Source organism: Salmo trutta, chromosome 34, assembly GCF_901001165.1.
Source record: "Salmo trutta chromosome 34, fSalTru1.1, whole genome shotgun sequence".
NCBI lineage: Eukaryota > Metazoa > Chordata > Actinopteri > Salmoniformes > Salmonidae > Salmo > Salmo trutta.
Genome location: NC_042990.1, coordinates 37,200,927 through 37,217,180, shown reverse-complemented (window position 1 = coordinate 37,217,180; position 16,254 = coordinate 37,200,927). Strand labels below are relative to the sequence as shown.

At 43.7% G+C, this 16,254-nt stretch overlaps 1 protein-coding gene across 3 annotated transcripts; it reads right to left on the bottom strand.

The window, feature by feature from the left end:
* Positions 1–279: 279 nt before the first annotated feature.
* Positions 280–14,446, bottom strand: mgat1b (alpha-1,3-mannosyl-glycoprotein 2-beta-N-acetylglucosaminyltransferase b). Of its 3 annotated transcripts, none has more exons than XM_029732808.1 (3): positions 14,085–14,446; positions 6,060–7,346; positions 280–2,109 (listed from the first exon to the last, which is right to left on the bottom strand). In XM_029732808.1, exons 2-3 carry the CDS (start codon positions 6,921–6,923, stop codon positions 1,408–1,410), a joined length of 1,566 nt encoding a protein of 521 aa, XP_029588668.1. In that variant the 5' UTR covers positions 6,924–7,346; positions 14,085–14,446; the 3' UTR covers positions 280–1,407. The 3 variants fall into 3 exon arrangements, with proteins under 3 accessions (XP_029588668.1, XP_029588667.1, XP_029588669.1); XM_029732807.1 differs by lacking the exon at positions 14,085–14,446 and adding an exon at positions 13,284–13,419; XM_029732809.1 differs by lacking the exon at positions 14,085–14,446 and adding an exon at positions 13,091–13,215.
* Between the last annotated feature and the right edge of the window lie 1,808 nt (positions 14,447–16,254).

Below are 16,254 nucleotides of genomic sequence, written 5' to 3'. Positions count from 1 at the left end.
CAAGATAGGGCAGGAAGTCAACAGGATAAGGGTGGACTGGGAAAGGAAGTGTGGAGGGATAACCTATACTGGGTTGCGTTCCAAATGACACCCTATATAGCCCATAGGGTTTTGGTCAAAAGTAGTGCACTATATAGGGAATAGGGTGTCATTTGTGACACAGACAGAGGTTACAGGCACAAGTGGGAAAAGATTTGTTGGAAAAGGACCAATAAGACTTAAGATCTGTTTGGTCACTAGTCTGAAACTGCTGATACTCAAAAGACATGTGGACAAATATCAAAATAGTCTTTTATTTGCAACGTATTAAAGTTAAACACATCAGGCAGTGTTTTTATTTTTTCCACCATAAGGACATATGAATCACCCCAGAACTAAATACAGTACATTAATGTATCACCCATGTAAATGGAAAGAAAACATGTAAAATCAATCAATCATTGGTTTTTCAACAAACCTAACCGTAGATTACCACTGTTTGAATGTCATGGAATTACAACTGACCCTTCGTTTGAAAAGGGCTCAAGTGTAGTCAGCATCTGCGTCCCAAATGGCTCTCTTCCCTTTTTAGGGAATAAGGTACCGTTTGAGATAAACCCAACATCAACTACAATGTGTTTAAATTGGTGCGCTGCATGGCAATGTATGAACCTCAGACCATTTGAAGAATGATCTTTAGAAACCATTTACAAGATAGCTAAATAAAATACATTTCCCCAAATAGCCTTTCCCCTCCCCAAAAAACATTTTATGAATAAACCAAATTAGACAATCATATTTATAATACTCAATACCAGTCTAACTAATATTTTGACCTCATTCATTCACTTTAAGTGAGTAGAATACTGCAAGTTCTTTTAAAGTAGAATGTAGACATAGGCTGTACCAAATTGCACCCTATTCCCTATGGGCCCTGGTCAACAGTAGTGCACTAAATAGGGAAAAGGGTGCTATTTAGGTTGTGACCAGAGAGGTGTTCGCCTCTCCTTTAAAGACCTGGTGACAAGACAAAAAGCTAATCTGAGGCCTCCCAATCAATCAAACTTGTGGTTGTCCAGAACTTTCGATTCAGTTTAAGACATTGTGTTGAAGCAAACCTTTCCTAGATGAGCTCTAGCAGGAGAACAACCATGAATCTAATGATTCTTACTTTCTGTGAGAGACTTTGTGGTTTCACCCCCTGGGCTGAACACTGCATTCAGGTTCACTCATAAAACAAGGAGTGTCTTTACTCCTCCTCTACCCAACCTACTTCTACCACATGTCAAATCCCTTCACCCACCAAGCCTGTCTGTTTGGTTTAGCTTCAGTTCCTTCATGTGACCTTGTTTTTGTTTTCTTTGGTTTGAGAGGGCGTTTCTCAAGTCGGCCTTCGATACCATTCACACTACGTCCTGTCAGAACCTCTCAGCTCCAGCTGACGTCGTACTTTGTCCATCCTTCAGGTGGGGTCAAGAAGACCCGTCGTCCACGGGACAGGAAGCTGACCACACCCCTGTAACCTGCACGGGGAACCCCCGATTTCAAGTCATCCATAACCCCTAAGTTACGAGCCATGACTTTAAAACTCTCCCGGCTGGAATATTGCACCCGGTATGGACCCGGTGCCTTCAAACCTTCCCCTTGTTGTAGCTCTTCTATTTTAATCAGGGGGGCGCTGTAAACCTCCTTCACAAAGTTCACGTCAAAGTTCTCCTTCATCAAGTAAGACAGATCATGTTTGGTGAAAGGCACAAAGTCAGTGTTGAGTTTAATATAACGCAGATACTGGTCAAAGAACTGACCCAAGCTGACACCCTTACGTCCGAAAGTCATAGTTCTGGAGATCTCTGGGCGGATGCAAGAGCGCTCTTTACGCTGCTCAGGGTGACGCATCCAATCGTCCCAGAAGGCCGTGGGCCACTTGGGTTCTAGTTCTGCCCAGACGTCCTTCAGCAGCATCCAGCCCAGCCCAGGGAAGAAGTCTGTCCTGTAGAGGAGGTCAGCCTTCCCAGGGTCCACCAGGCCATCTCTGCCGTTGTCGTTCCAGGCAGACACACACCACAGGGTGGGGTCAGAGGTCAAGATGGGGTGCAAGGCGCGGAAGTACTCAAAGAAGTCCGGGGCCACCTGGACGGGACAGAGAAGCGTTGGATCAGTCATCTGTTCTACAGTAGGATAACTTGTCTTAGTAATGTTTTTCCTTCCAGTTATAAAAGGAATTATTCAGTATATATCCTGCACCACTATTTGTTATGGAATTATGAAAGCTGTAGTCTGGTCCCAGACCTGTTTCTGCCATCATGTCAATGCCAAACAATAACCAACACGACCAAACATGTTTGTTTCTGCTCGTCAACAATCAACTGGCTGTGAAAACTGCATCTGCAGTATGAATCCATGCAATACAAGCCTAATGACAACAAAAGGCAGAGAACTTGAGCAGGCTTGATAAACACCCAATAGGGGCCTCAATGAATGCGAAGTTCAAAATGTTGGGCTATCTGATTAATACAATGCCAATAGTATGTCAACATGAAATGACTAACCAAAGCAAACATGATAAATGTGTGTTGCTAGTCACAATACGTAGAAAAGCAACTGCAGGAACAGTTACATAAGTGGACAGTTCCCAGTACATTTTCCCCCCTCAGTTTCTCAATGTTTGATTTAGAGGAGCAAAGTTTAGCCTAGAAGCTTTTAACTGGTGACTCGTGTCCCCGGGCGCCGAAGACGTGGATGTGGATAAAGGCAGCCCCCCGCACCTCTGAGTCAGAGGGGTTGGGTTAAATGTGGAAGACACATTTCAGTTGTACAACTAACTAGGTATCCCCCTTTCCCTTTCATGGTAACAACTCTGTTGTTTTGGTAATTTCCTGTAACTCTGACGAATTCTGCCGATGCAGTTTGTTTCCAGACCATTTGTTCAGCCAGCTGGCAGTTTCATTTGACTAGCGTCTCAAATAGAACCTTAACCCCTATATAGTGCACTACTTTTGACTAGAGCTCTATGGGTCCTGTTTAAAGGATAGTGCTGCTGTATATAGGATGCCATTTGGGACACAGCCTTGGGTCTGATTTGATGGGGGATGAGCAGGGCAGGATGGAGGGTTCTGTCTTCACACCCCACTCTACCGGGTGTCAACCTAGTTAATCCACTAAATCAGTTCAAATCTGCTAATCTGGGAACGCAAACCAGGATTACAGATGTTCATTCGCTCTGTCCCTACTGTGCACCATTCTCTGTCCATCTTGGTTCATCATGATTCACCTACTGGCTTGAGGTCAGTTTACTGATGTAAATATGGTAGAGCATGGCACTTCTAAACGGCCAGGATTGCGGGTTCGATTCCCACTAAGGCCAGCCATACAAAAAATGTATTCATGCTTAAGTAGTTTTGGATAAAAGCGCCTGCTAAATGATCCACAGATGCTTATAGGAGGACTCTTAATGATGGGCTTTACTGGGCCTAAACAGAACCAAACCTACTGTGGCTAACCACTGGTCACACTAGACTAGTAATTACCCTAGACCAGTGATTCCCAAACTTTTTATAGTGCCGTACCCCTTCAAACATTCAACCTCCAGCTGTACCCCCTCTAGCACCAGGGTCAGCGCACTCTCAAATGTTGTTTTTGCCATCATTGTAAGCCTGATACATTTATTAAACATAAGAATGAGTGTGAGTTTGTCACAACCCGACTCGTGGGAAGTGACAAAGAGCTCTTACAGTGGCTTACGAAAGTATACTCCCCCTTGGCATTTTTCCTATTTTGTTGCCTTACAACCTGGAATTAAAATGGATTGAGGGGTTTGTATCACTTTATTTACACAACATGCCTACCACTTTGAAGATACAAAATATTTTTCATTGTGAAACAGACAAGAAATAAGACCAAAAAAACTGAACTTGAGCGTGCAAAACTATTCACCCCCCCAAGTCAATACTTTGTAGAGCCACCTTTTGCAGCAATTACAGCTGCAAGTCTCTTGGGGTATGTCTCTATAAGCTTGGCACATCTAGCCACTGGGATTTTTGCCCATTCTTCCAAGGCAAAACTGCTCCAGCTCCTTCAAGTTGGATGGGTTCCGCTGGTGTACAGCAATCTTTAAGTCATACCACAGATTCTCAATTGCACACACACTGAGATCATGTGACACTTAAAGTCCACCTGCATGCAATCTAACTAATTATGTGACTTCTGAAGGTAATTGGTTGCACCAGATCTTATTTAGGGGCTACATAGCAAAGGGGGTGAATACATATGCAAGGCACTGTATCATTGCATAGTGCAGAAAATACGAGTGTTCAGGGGTTTAACAAAGTGAACCATTTTCACTGTAGTGTCCAAAACGTCTTTCAAGCTGTCAGGCATTCCCTTGGCAGCAAGAGCCTCTCGGTGGATGCTGCAGTGGACCCAAGTGGCTTCGGGAGCAACTGCTTCCACACATTGTTTCAAAACATCTCCTGCCACGTCACTGATATGTTGTGAAACAGTGTTTGAAGTCATTGTCTGTATAGTTTTTATTTATTTTTAGCCTTTTCCCTCAGCATTGTCCCAGCCATATCCACGGCAGCAGGAAGAATTAAGTCCTCCACAATAGTATGGTGCTTGCCTGTCCTAGTCACTCGGTAGCTCACCATATAAGACTCTAGTCCCTTTTTATTAAATGGTATCTGTTGCTTTTATACATGTCTTAATACTCAAAAGTCGTCTTTATTCTCACTCAAACTCAAATTGTCACGTTTCGTTTCTAAAATGTCTGCACAAGACTGAAGGTTTCCCACGAGAGAGTAACGGTTAATGTGATTGGATGTTAATTATTTGACTAAGCTTCCTGTATTTGACATTGTGTTGTTATTTCACTCAACACTAGATGCATTAATTTTATTTTTGGCAGTGAACCAAGGCTACTCAGGTGAGAGAGGGAAAAAAACTCACCAAAAATGTATCGCTCCGTGGGAAAATATAAATGTGAAGATTTATTTTTTTAAACATTTTTTATTTGGCATAACCCCCAATGGCATTGCCCTAGTTTGGGAATACATGCCCTAGACCAATAAACTAGTGTTGTGAGGCCATGAAAAGTTAAGAAATGTTTAATGCAAAAGCTATGTTTTAGGTTATCCCAATGAAGGTGCTATGCAAATGAGAGACATTTTAGGATCAGTTATCATCATCATCCCAAATGTCAATGTGAGCCAGATGGAATGAAATACCTTCCCATGGAAACCTATGGAACATGCTGAGCAGGCAGACAGAAGGCATATTATGCCCCTGTTACAGGGAGCAGGGGGGGGGGTTTAAAGCTCAGTGCTGCAAATGGAGCACTTTGGGTTTTGTTGTAGTTCCCTTAAAGAAATGACGGGTCTGGGATAACACCAGGGCTGGATGTTGGCGTGTAACTAAAACACAGCAGTGGATTCATCACTTAGGCCTTGTTCATTAATCCAGTGCTGCTTTATACGAATACTAAACTGACCAACAGGATTTGTGGTTAGAGTGTCCGCACCTGAGGTTGGGAGTTCGAATCCCAGCCGAGTCATACCAAAGGCTGTAAAAATGGGAGCCAATGCCCTGTGATACTCTAGTGTTCTGTCCAGGGGGTGTACTGTACATACAGAAACAGGACATAGACTAGTGTTCTGTCCAGGGGGTGTACTGTACATACAGAAACAGGACATAGACTAGTGTTCTGTCCAGGGGGTGTACTGTACATACAGAAACAGGACATAGACTAGTGTTCTGTCCAGGGGGTGTACTGTACATACAGAAACAGGACATAGACTAGTGTTCTGTCCAGGGGGTGTACTGTACATACAGAAACAGGACATAGACTAGTGTTCTGTCCAGGGGGTGTACTGTACATACAGAAACAGGACATAGACTCCTATGAGCCACAAGCTGATGCAAGGCTACTAGATCCTTCTATTGAGCTACATGCAAGTCACCAGAAACTCATACATTTCTAAAATCAATGAGTCCAAGACATTCAGACTAAGCTGCACTTTAAATCCATTCCTCAATTACAGTGCATGCAGACAGTGGTGTATAGATTTCAGTTACTGTTCACTTACCTCCAAGTCATCTTCCACGATCACCACGGTGGAGTGAGAGAGTGTGTTGAACACCTGGTTGAGGGCCCAGCGGTAGTGTCTGGCAATCTTATAGTAGCCCTGGAACTTCCTGTGCTCCGGCCGTACCCGGATGTCCGAATGGTCTGGTTGGCTAATGTGGGTCACCTGACTGCCATATGAGCCAATCACACGGGCTGTCTCAGCATGGCCGCAGTCCTGGCTAACTATGATTGGATAGAGTTCTGCAGAGGGGCGGTATTGGATCAATTTGTCAAGACTCCTTTTCACGGTCACCCTGTCACAGGCAATAACCAATATGGGAATGACAACTTGTGGGCTGGTGACAGTTACTTCCAGTTTGGTGTAGTTCAGTTCTTTTATGTCATTGTCCGGTTGTGTGTCTACTTTAAGGTCTGGGACCGCTGCAACAAATTCCTGTTGATTTTTTTCTTGACTTTGGTCCTTGTTCTCTGAATCGTCCTTTGGAGGTCCTGGAGGCAACTGTAGTGGTGGTTTGTGTTCCTCTTGATTTTCTACCTTCCCTCCATCCATCTGTCTTCTTCCCATCCCTCTCCTCTTTTCCCATAGTGACCTGTGACTCTGAATCTGCTTCAGAAGTTCCTTCTGGGTCTCCAGTTCCGATTCTACCTCCTCGGCCAATCGGATCACCTCACCAGCCAGATTAGTCCCACCCCCTTTTCTTTTGGCCACTCCCCACTCTTCCCTTCCCCCTGGCTCAGCCCCTCCCCCCTCCCCAAATCGACCAATGGGAGGCCGTCCCCAAAGGAAAAGGAGAAGCAAGCCATTGCAGGCGACGAATAGGAAAGCTCCACACAAGATAAGGGAACCTCTCTTGCGAACCATGGCCCAATGACATCAGAGGATAGACTGCAGTGAGGAAAAGAAAACAGCGGAGAGGGGACAGAGTTGAAATGACAACAGCCAATAGGGTCCAAATCAATCACAAAGATGAGAAAGAGAAGATGTCCAATAGGGGTGGAGAGAACAGTGGTCTGATCACGTGATCCTTACTGCTCATCCAATCATTGAGTCTGATCGATAACATGACAGGAGAACGATCCAGAACCTCTATTGTAGAGACGTGAGTATTAACCCAGTGTGGTGGTGTATCGGTTTGGCTCTCCTCCATGAAATAGTGGGACAGGAGAGTGAGTAGAGGCAAGAGGAAATTGAGAAAAACAGGGGGAGAGGAAAGCGGTGTTTGGGTAAGATAAGCAGGGTCACGTTGGGGTGGAGTGGCCTTGACGTTATCCCTCAGCCATCATCCTGAAACAGAGGATAGAGAACATAAATAAATAAATAAATATGTTAGCATCAATTCAGTACATTTCAATTTTCTAGCAGTGAAACAGTCTGAAATAAACAAGGACTATATGATCCAAAACATGAGTGCCTTCTAGACTAAAACGAGTGGATTTCTTGACAGATTAGGTTATTACTGGAGTTCTATCATCTAGAAATCGCTGACTGTCATTGAGCAGAATCAGAACACGACCCAAACTGTTCAGTAGGGGATGGTCCAACCACATGTGGCTGTTGCCTCATTATTTCTCACCAGTGTCACCATAAAACTATTTGGTGTGTTGAGCCTATGAATCAAGCTGTAAAACTGTGTTCAGGGTCCGTGCTAATGAATCACGCTGTGAGATTCAGTACGGGAACAGCTTCATTTTCACTACCCTTCTTAAAGATCCCTGCACAGCTGAATGTATTAACCATATTATGTACCCGTCGGCCCGAGTATCACAGAACCCCGTCGGCCCGAGTATCACAGAACCCCGTCGGCCCGAGTATCACAGGGGAACAGGACCCCGTCGGCCCGAATATCACAGGGGAAACAGGACATCCTGTCAGCACAAATTCAAGCTGAAGTACTTCTGCAGACTGTCGTCGTGGCGTTTGGTGTTGAACCCAACTGTTAGCCTAATGTCCAGAAACCAAGGCTAATACCATCCTTTTCTATTCACTGGAGATTTTAAAAGCCTGTTAACAGTAACCAGAGGATTCCTCTTCAAATAATTTAACATGGGAACACACACACACACACACACACACACACACACACCTGTTACTACTACACACACGCACACACACACCAAATATATAGGACAGACATACACACACAAAAGTATGTGGACACCCCTCAAATAAGTGGATTCAGCGATTGTCAGAAACGGGTGTGGCTGAAGGTGTATAAAAAAATAATAAATCGAGCACACAGCCATGCAATCTCCATAGACAAACACTGGCAGAAGAATGGCCTTACTGAAGAGCTCAGTGACTTTCAACGTGGCACCGTCATAGGATGCCACCTTTCCAACAAGTCAGTTGGTCAAATTTCTGCCTTGCTAGAGCTGCCCCGGTCAACTGTAAGGGCTGTTATTGTGAAGTGGAAACGTCTAGGAGAAACAACGGCTCAGCTGTGAAGTGGTAGGCCACACAAGCTCACTGAACTGGAATGCCGATTGCTGAAGCAACACTCACTACTGAAATCCAAACTGCCTCTGAAAGCAAAGTCAGCACAAGAACTGTTCGTCGGGAGCATCATGAAATGGGTTTCCATGGCCAAGCAGCCACACACAAGCATGTGCAATGCCAAGAGTTGGCTGGAGTGGTGTAAAGCTCGCAGCCGTTGGACTCTGGAGCAGTGAAAACGTGTTCTCTGGAGTAATGAATCACGTTTCACCATCTAGCAGTCCAATAAACTAATCTGGGTTTGGCGGATGCCAGGAGAACTCTATCTGCCCGAATGCAAAGCGCCAACTGTAAAGTTAGGTGGAGGAGGACTAACGGTCTGGGGCTGTTTTTCATGGTTCAGGCCTCTTAGTTCCAGTGAAGGGAAATCTACATCATACAATGACATTATAGATGATTCTAAGTTTCCAACTTTGTGGCAACAGTTTGGGGAAGGCCCTAGTGGTTAGAGCGTTGGGCCAGTAACTGAAAGGTTTCTGGATCGAATCCCCGAGCTGACAAGGTAAAAATCTGTCATTCTGCCCCTGAGCAAGGCAGTTAACCCATTGTTCCCCGGGCGCCGAAGACGTGGATGTCGATTAAGGCAGCCCCCCACACCTCTGAGGATGGGTTAAATGCTGAAGACACATTTCAATTGTACAACTGACGAGGCATCTCCCTTTCCCGTTTCAGCATGACAATGCCCCCTGTGCACAAAGCGAGGTCCATAAATGGTTTGTTGAGATTGGTGTGGAAGAACTTGACTGGCCTGCACAGAGCCCTGACCTCAACCTCATTGGACACCTTTGGGTTGAATTGGAACCCCGACTGCGGGCCTAAATCGGCCAACATCAGTGCCCCACCTCACTAACGTGGCTGAATAGAAGCAAGTCCCCTCAGCAATGTTCCAACATCTAGTGGAAAGCCTTCCCAGAAGAATTGAGGCTGTTATAGCAGCAAAGGGGGGGGACCAACTCCATATAAATGCCCATGATTTTACAATGAGACGTTCCACAAGCAGGTGTCCACATACACTATGTACTAAAAGTATACCAGCCAGCATCCGTAGCAACAGTAGTCCTGACTGAGGAGCTGACAAAGCATTTCTTCACCTGTTGTATTCGGCGCATGTGACAAATAATAATATTTGATTAGATCACACTCAAAGCTAATACACAGCTCTTAATAAATATCACTTTGGTCCCTCTCATGTTGTCTTTGTTGCTGGAAACAAACAACATGAAAGATGGCAGTTTCAGCCTTCTGGAAAAGACAACAAAACACCGTGTGGGTCCCAGATGGTGCATTTCCCAGGTGTCACTGCTTTTGACCACAGTCCTATGGTCTCCGGTCAAAAGTAGTGCATTATATAGGGAATAGGGTGCAATTTGGGATGCACACCCAATTTCCCCCCCCATAAAATGGAAGCAGTTTCCTGCCTAAGAATCCCCCTAACAATATATTAAACCTGCATATGCACAGTCAGTCTGCGGGGACAGAGTTCAGGACCAGAGGGACAGAATGGGCACTATTTCAGCAGATGAACTTCAGGTGCATCTCTTTTAGGCTGGGTTTCTGTACAGCATGTTGTGACATGTGCTGATGTAAAAAGGGCTTTATAAAATACATTTGATTGATTTCAATAGGCTTAGGTAGCACGGTAAATCCCAATACCCAGCATGGTAAATCCCATCCCAATACCCAGCATGTTAAATCCCATCCCAATACCCAGCATGTTAAATCCCATCCCAATACCCAGCATGTTAAATCCCATCCCAATACCCAGCATGGTAAATCCCATCCCAATACCCAGCATGGTAAATCCCATCCCAATACCCAGCATGGTAAATCCCATCCCAATACCCAGCATGGTAAATCCCAATACCCAGCATGGTAAATCCCAATACCCAGCATGGTAAATCCCAATACCCAGCATGGTAAATCCCAATACCCAGCATGGTAAATCCCAATACCCAGCATGGTAAATCCCAATACCCAGCTCCTGGATGACTGGGTCTATATCACACAGATTATTGGCATAGATTTTAAAAGCTTTAAAGTTTTATTCAGATTGATTGTTTTAAGTATTTCTGTTTGAACAGGGTTTGTTGTCAATAACTGATCACGTGAGGTCATAAACCAATGATGATAGGCAGAGAACACGAGTCGCACCCCTGGTATATATTTGCTGTTAAAAAAAGCTACTGAGATTATTGGGGCTCCTGAGTGGCGCAGTGGTCTAAGGCACTGCCTCCAGCACTGAGATGCATCACTACAGACCCTGGTTCGATTCCAGGCTGTATCACAACCCGGCCGTCATTGGGAGTCCCAAGGGGCGGCGTACAATTGGCCAAACATCGTCCGGGTTAGGGTATGGCTGAGGTAGGCCATCATTGCAAATAAGAATTTGTTCTTAACTGACTTGCCTAGTTAAATAAAAGGTTAAATAAATTGAAGTGAAGAAACAGGCTATACTTGATTCACTATTATTCAGTCAAATATTATAACAATCAACCTAATAAAATGTGAGAAGAGAGCATTGCACAAAATCAATATGCTGAAGATTTAAAGAGACAAACAAACATGGCACCATTTGTATTTGGTTTTAGAAGGTTGTAAATACTTGCGGAGTGAGCATTTTAATGGCAACAAGCTGTCCAAATAATATCCAAGCCTCATAACCAGGTCAGGGATCATATTTGGACAGCTTTCAATGACTGAAAAGTCAAATCCAATCAAATAAGGCCTAGATATCACAGACAACATTTGACTATTTAGTGCATCTAAGAGAATCCTTTCAACAGGTCTAGGTCCTGACTAGATCATCAGGCTGCATCCTGAAATGCCCTGATATTTTACAACAAGCTCTAGGCCTACAGTTGGAGTGCAGAGAGACATGGGGAACAGGTACTGAGAACACTGTATCTAGCAGACAGAGAGACATGGGGAACAGGTGCTGAGAACACTGTATCTAGCAGACAGAGAGACATGGGGAACAGGTGCTGAGAACACTGTATCTAGCAGACAGAGAGACATGGGGAACAGGTGCGTCCCTTTTTATTCACGTCAAACTTGGTGCTCAATCACGCCCACGGGTAACCTAGCAACCTTGAAATCCGTGCTGATTGGTCAGATTGAGAAGAAGGAAGAAGGCCAGAGGGAATCCCCACCAAAACAAAACATTGTCATCCATACTTAACCAAATTCAGGAAAACGCTATGAAGTTGCATTAAACTGTGTCGCTTTTTAGTGACTGATTAAATAAAGGTTAAATAAAATATAAAATGTATTTCAGCCAGCCTAACCAGATGGATAGTTGTGTAATATATAAAGTGTCAGTTGAAGCAGTCTAAACGTTAACCACACTAAGCTATCTAAAGCGATTTGAGATACTTACCTACATGACATTTGTGGTAGCTGGTAACTAAATGATGCTTTATAACTAGCTTTAGCTGAATGGGCAAAGATATAGCTAACGTTACATTGATAGTCAGTAATAGTGACTCAATGGCGCTAATCTACAGAGTTACTTGCCTTTTTAAATTTAAACTCAATTCAAAACGAGTCCATGAAACAGGGAACGGCGGGCGACAGAAAACGCCCCGTTCGCGGGGATTTCTCTCTCTCTCGAGTTGTTCACGCGCATTTACCTCGTCACAGCGAACGTCCCGAACTCTGACCAATCAGCGCGGCTTTGAATGTTGCTAGGTTACCCGTGGGCGTGGTTTTACACCAAATTTGGCGTGGATAGAAATGACCCGGAACGATCACCGAGAACAGTCCCGTGTGGCTCAGTTGGTAGAGCATGGTGTTTGCAACGCTAAGGTTGTGGGTTCGATTCCCACGGGGGACCAGTACGGACAACAACAAAAAAAATGTATGAAATGTACGCATTCACTACTGTAAGTAGCTCTGGATAAGAGCGTCTGCTAAATGACTAAAATGTAAATGTAACCGTGTGTCTATCTCACAGACACGGGGAGAAAGGTATCCACTTGGATAAGGGGGGCGGTTGAGTTCACTGTATATCCTAACAGGAGCCTTTCAAGGTGTCTAAACCAATTACAGGTGATAATAATAATCTTGTAAGCATTGCAATCAGACTTTTGATAGTTTATACTATCAAAACTATCTTTGAGTGGATATCCTGATCTGGTTGAGTAATGTGTTACTGAATCATACACCAACTTTAAATCTGTACTCCATATGTTCACGGTTGAAAAGCTAGGCTAATAGGACTATATTCACTGCTTTTCAAGAAATATATACCGGAGAGCCCCTCATTTCCTGGGTGCTCAAAACGGCAACAAATTCAACAGTTAGAGGCTAATCTACCCATCTCACCATGGGACACCAAGAGCTACAGTAAATCTATTCCAGTTGATCCTCACTAGAACACACACACAATGTTAACATTACATTAGAAACACATGGCTTTAAACACGTAGTCTAGACATGGTAGGATTGCAACACTACACAGTTATAGGGTGAGTGAACGACGCAATTAAGCAGTTTAGGGAAAAACGCAAAGAAAGAGAAAAAAGTAGGTACTGCACCAGAGGTTTTGGGGTTCGAGGACAGATGAGTAGAAAGCATAGACTTGTAGGTAGACAAACAGTTAAGAGAGAGGGCAGTAACTTGACAATCTATGGTAGCATTGTAAGAAACAAGTTACACAAAAGCCAAAGGGAGAAAGTCAGGTTTGAAAGGAGGTGCCAAAGGGTGTAAAAAGTATTGTTCTACAGGTACCTGAAACAGAGCTGTCTAGTTCTCCCAGTATCTCTTTCAACACATCAGAAAGTTTAAAAGATGACGAAGGGGGTGGGAGAAAAGCAGGGAGTTGTTGCTCACCGTCACAGAGCCATTTGAAACGCCAACCTCCCTCTGTCTACTGAAACGTGTAACTACCTGGTAGGTTAAAACTCTACAATTACAAGGTCGAAGTTCAACTAAAGACTCGCCCAGCTGGAATCAGGTTTGTTATTAAAGTAAATATGTGTCTAAGAGAAGAGTTGTCTACTAAAACAAAACTGGTCGTCAGTATTTAAGAAAAGCAAGTTGAAGCCAATCAAGACAACTGAACTGTATCACAACCCAACTATTGTTTTGACAGCTACATTGTAGTTCGACTCTCGTTTGCCTGTAAGAGCCATTTTAGCCAACTACACAACACCTTGGCGAACGTCATTTCAAAATTAACAATGTAATATTAGAAAATGACTACAATAGTTTGAACACAAACGTTGTGACCAACTTACCCAACTATTCTACCATTTTGTTGCATGACCAAGACTGAATATCTGCACAACATTGCAACCACAATTTGAGTTAAATGTTTGGAAATTGCAATACTTGAACATCTCCATATTAATGACGTTAGTTAGTTTACATCCTAGCTAGCCAAGCAAGAAATTGATCTTTTCATAAATCAAATGTTAGCTAGCTAGTTCCACAACGACCTAGCTCCCGGCTAGGTAAACCAAGTCAAATTGATCAAGCTAGCTTCAGACAGCTAACGTTAGCTAAGCAAGAGTACAATTTCCACCTCACCTGTTGTAATTTGCCCGGGTAGGACGTGTTGCTGGCTATCTGGAAAGCCAGCTTGGATGTCGAAAAATGGTTTCAGTTGATCGCCTTTACTCTCACTTTAATTCCTCTCCGTCTTTGCCCACCGGTGTCAGTGTCTCACTGCATGTCCAGTCCACATTTCCTCACCTTTTACATGGATCCGACATTTAGCTAGATGTGTTCAATTGATTTATTTATCAACATAGGAATTCACCGAGATTTGCGTTATGCATCGTCCTTTTCACCACTGTTCTCCTACCAATCCGTCCAAGCCAGTATTTATTTCACTGGCTCTTGACGGTATTTTTCATTTGACACTACTGATTTTTACACGCTCCATACTACTTCCGGATTGACTCATTAAGCAAGGCCAAGCCCCTTAACCTGGTCATGGCTAGAAGGGATCCATCTTTTGTCAAATTAACAGCAAAAAAAAATATTGTTTTTAAATTTAGCTAACCCTAACCCTTTTCCTTACCTTAAATTCTCCTAACCTGCTGCGAAAAGTCAAATCTGACGTTAAATCTGACAAAAGCTGTATCCTTTCTAACCTCCGCTTTCATCCTCATCCCCTGTACAGTTTTCCCTAGCAACAAAGTGCCCTGACAACCGTCATAAGGGCGGTGGCGCTCCGGAGAAATTGGCAATTTTTCCTGCTATCTGGGGTCTATTCATTACGTCTTGCAACGGAAACCGTTTATCGTAAGAACCAAACAGCAAGAGAGTAAAACGGGGAGAGACCTACTTTTTCCCCCCCGTTGGAAAATGTTTTCACTTTGAAATAAACGGAACGTTTTGTAACATAATTGGCGTAATGAATACACCCCTGTTTTGTGACTGGTCAGCAAGCAAGTAGGCCAAAGACAGTACAATGAGAGATTTCACTGGATGTATAAATATGAAGCATCCGTTTGGCGTTTCCACTCACTAGAGGAAGCCCAATGGGAGAAGATGGATTCTATCCTACATTATGCACATTTTCTCATCGATGAAACATTTGATCGCAATACAGTTCTGTTTCCCAAACTATAATCTGTTATGAATATAGTGAACTAAGATTTGTGGCGACAGGATAGCCTAGTGGTTAGTGTTGGACTAGTAACCGAAAGGTTGCGAGTTCGAGTCTCCGAGCTGACAAGGTACAAATCTGTCGTTCTGTCCCTGAACAAGGCAGTTAACCCACTGTTCCTAGGCCGTCATTGAAAATAAGAATTTGTTCTTAACTGACTTGCCTAGTTAAATAAAGGTTAAACAAGTCGAAACTTCCCCCTTTGTCAAAGTTTTTTAAAAGGCGCGTTGTTTGGGAGTTCAAAGTCGAATTGAATTATTGCACACCCGCACTTCAGGAGTAAGTGGAAATATGCAGCTATTTTCTACAACGGGACAATTGGATCTCCCCATCTCTGCCCCACCTCCTTGCTTATTCTACCCACTACGACTCATCTGTTCCCTATGAAGATGGGGGGGATTTCTATTGGAGAAGCAGTTTCTGCACATCACACTTTCCATTGCGAAATGGGCAGGCTGAGCTCCATGCGTTCAAACACGGCAGGGTCTGAAGGTCATGCCGTCAAATCAAAGCCACGCATTCGAGATACACGTTTTTTCATTTTCGTCAAAAACAACTATCACTTTCACAAAGTTGGAGTAATAACATGTTCAACTAATGATTGTGTTCATTGTCCCTAGTTTATGCCTGGCCATACCATAACCTCATTTCCTGGGTGCTCAAAACGGCAACAAATTCAACAGAGTTGGAGGCTAATCTATTTAAGACATTGCTCGAATCTAGGTTATGCCTTTAAGATTTCGAGAAAATGAACAACTAAGGAAGAAATTGTTCTCTTCTCAAACCCTGGTCTGGTCTGTTCTGTTTCCCAAATATTTCCGGAAGTGTCGCGATGTTGTTGCCAACAACCGGATCCGGTTGTCAGGGATACAGGGGCGTCGCTAGTTGCTACAGTCATAAACCCCGCCCATTTCGACTATTGATCTTCTTAATAATAATATGTGATTTTTAAGCTGCTTTATTTTAGGGGTTTAGTGAAGGGGGGTAATTTTTTTACCCTTAGGACAAGGGGAGTATAACCTAACCTTTACCACACTGCTGGCTTATGCCTTATCCTAACCTTAAATGAAGACCAAAAAAGCA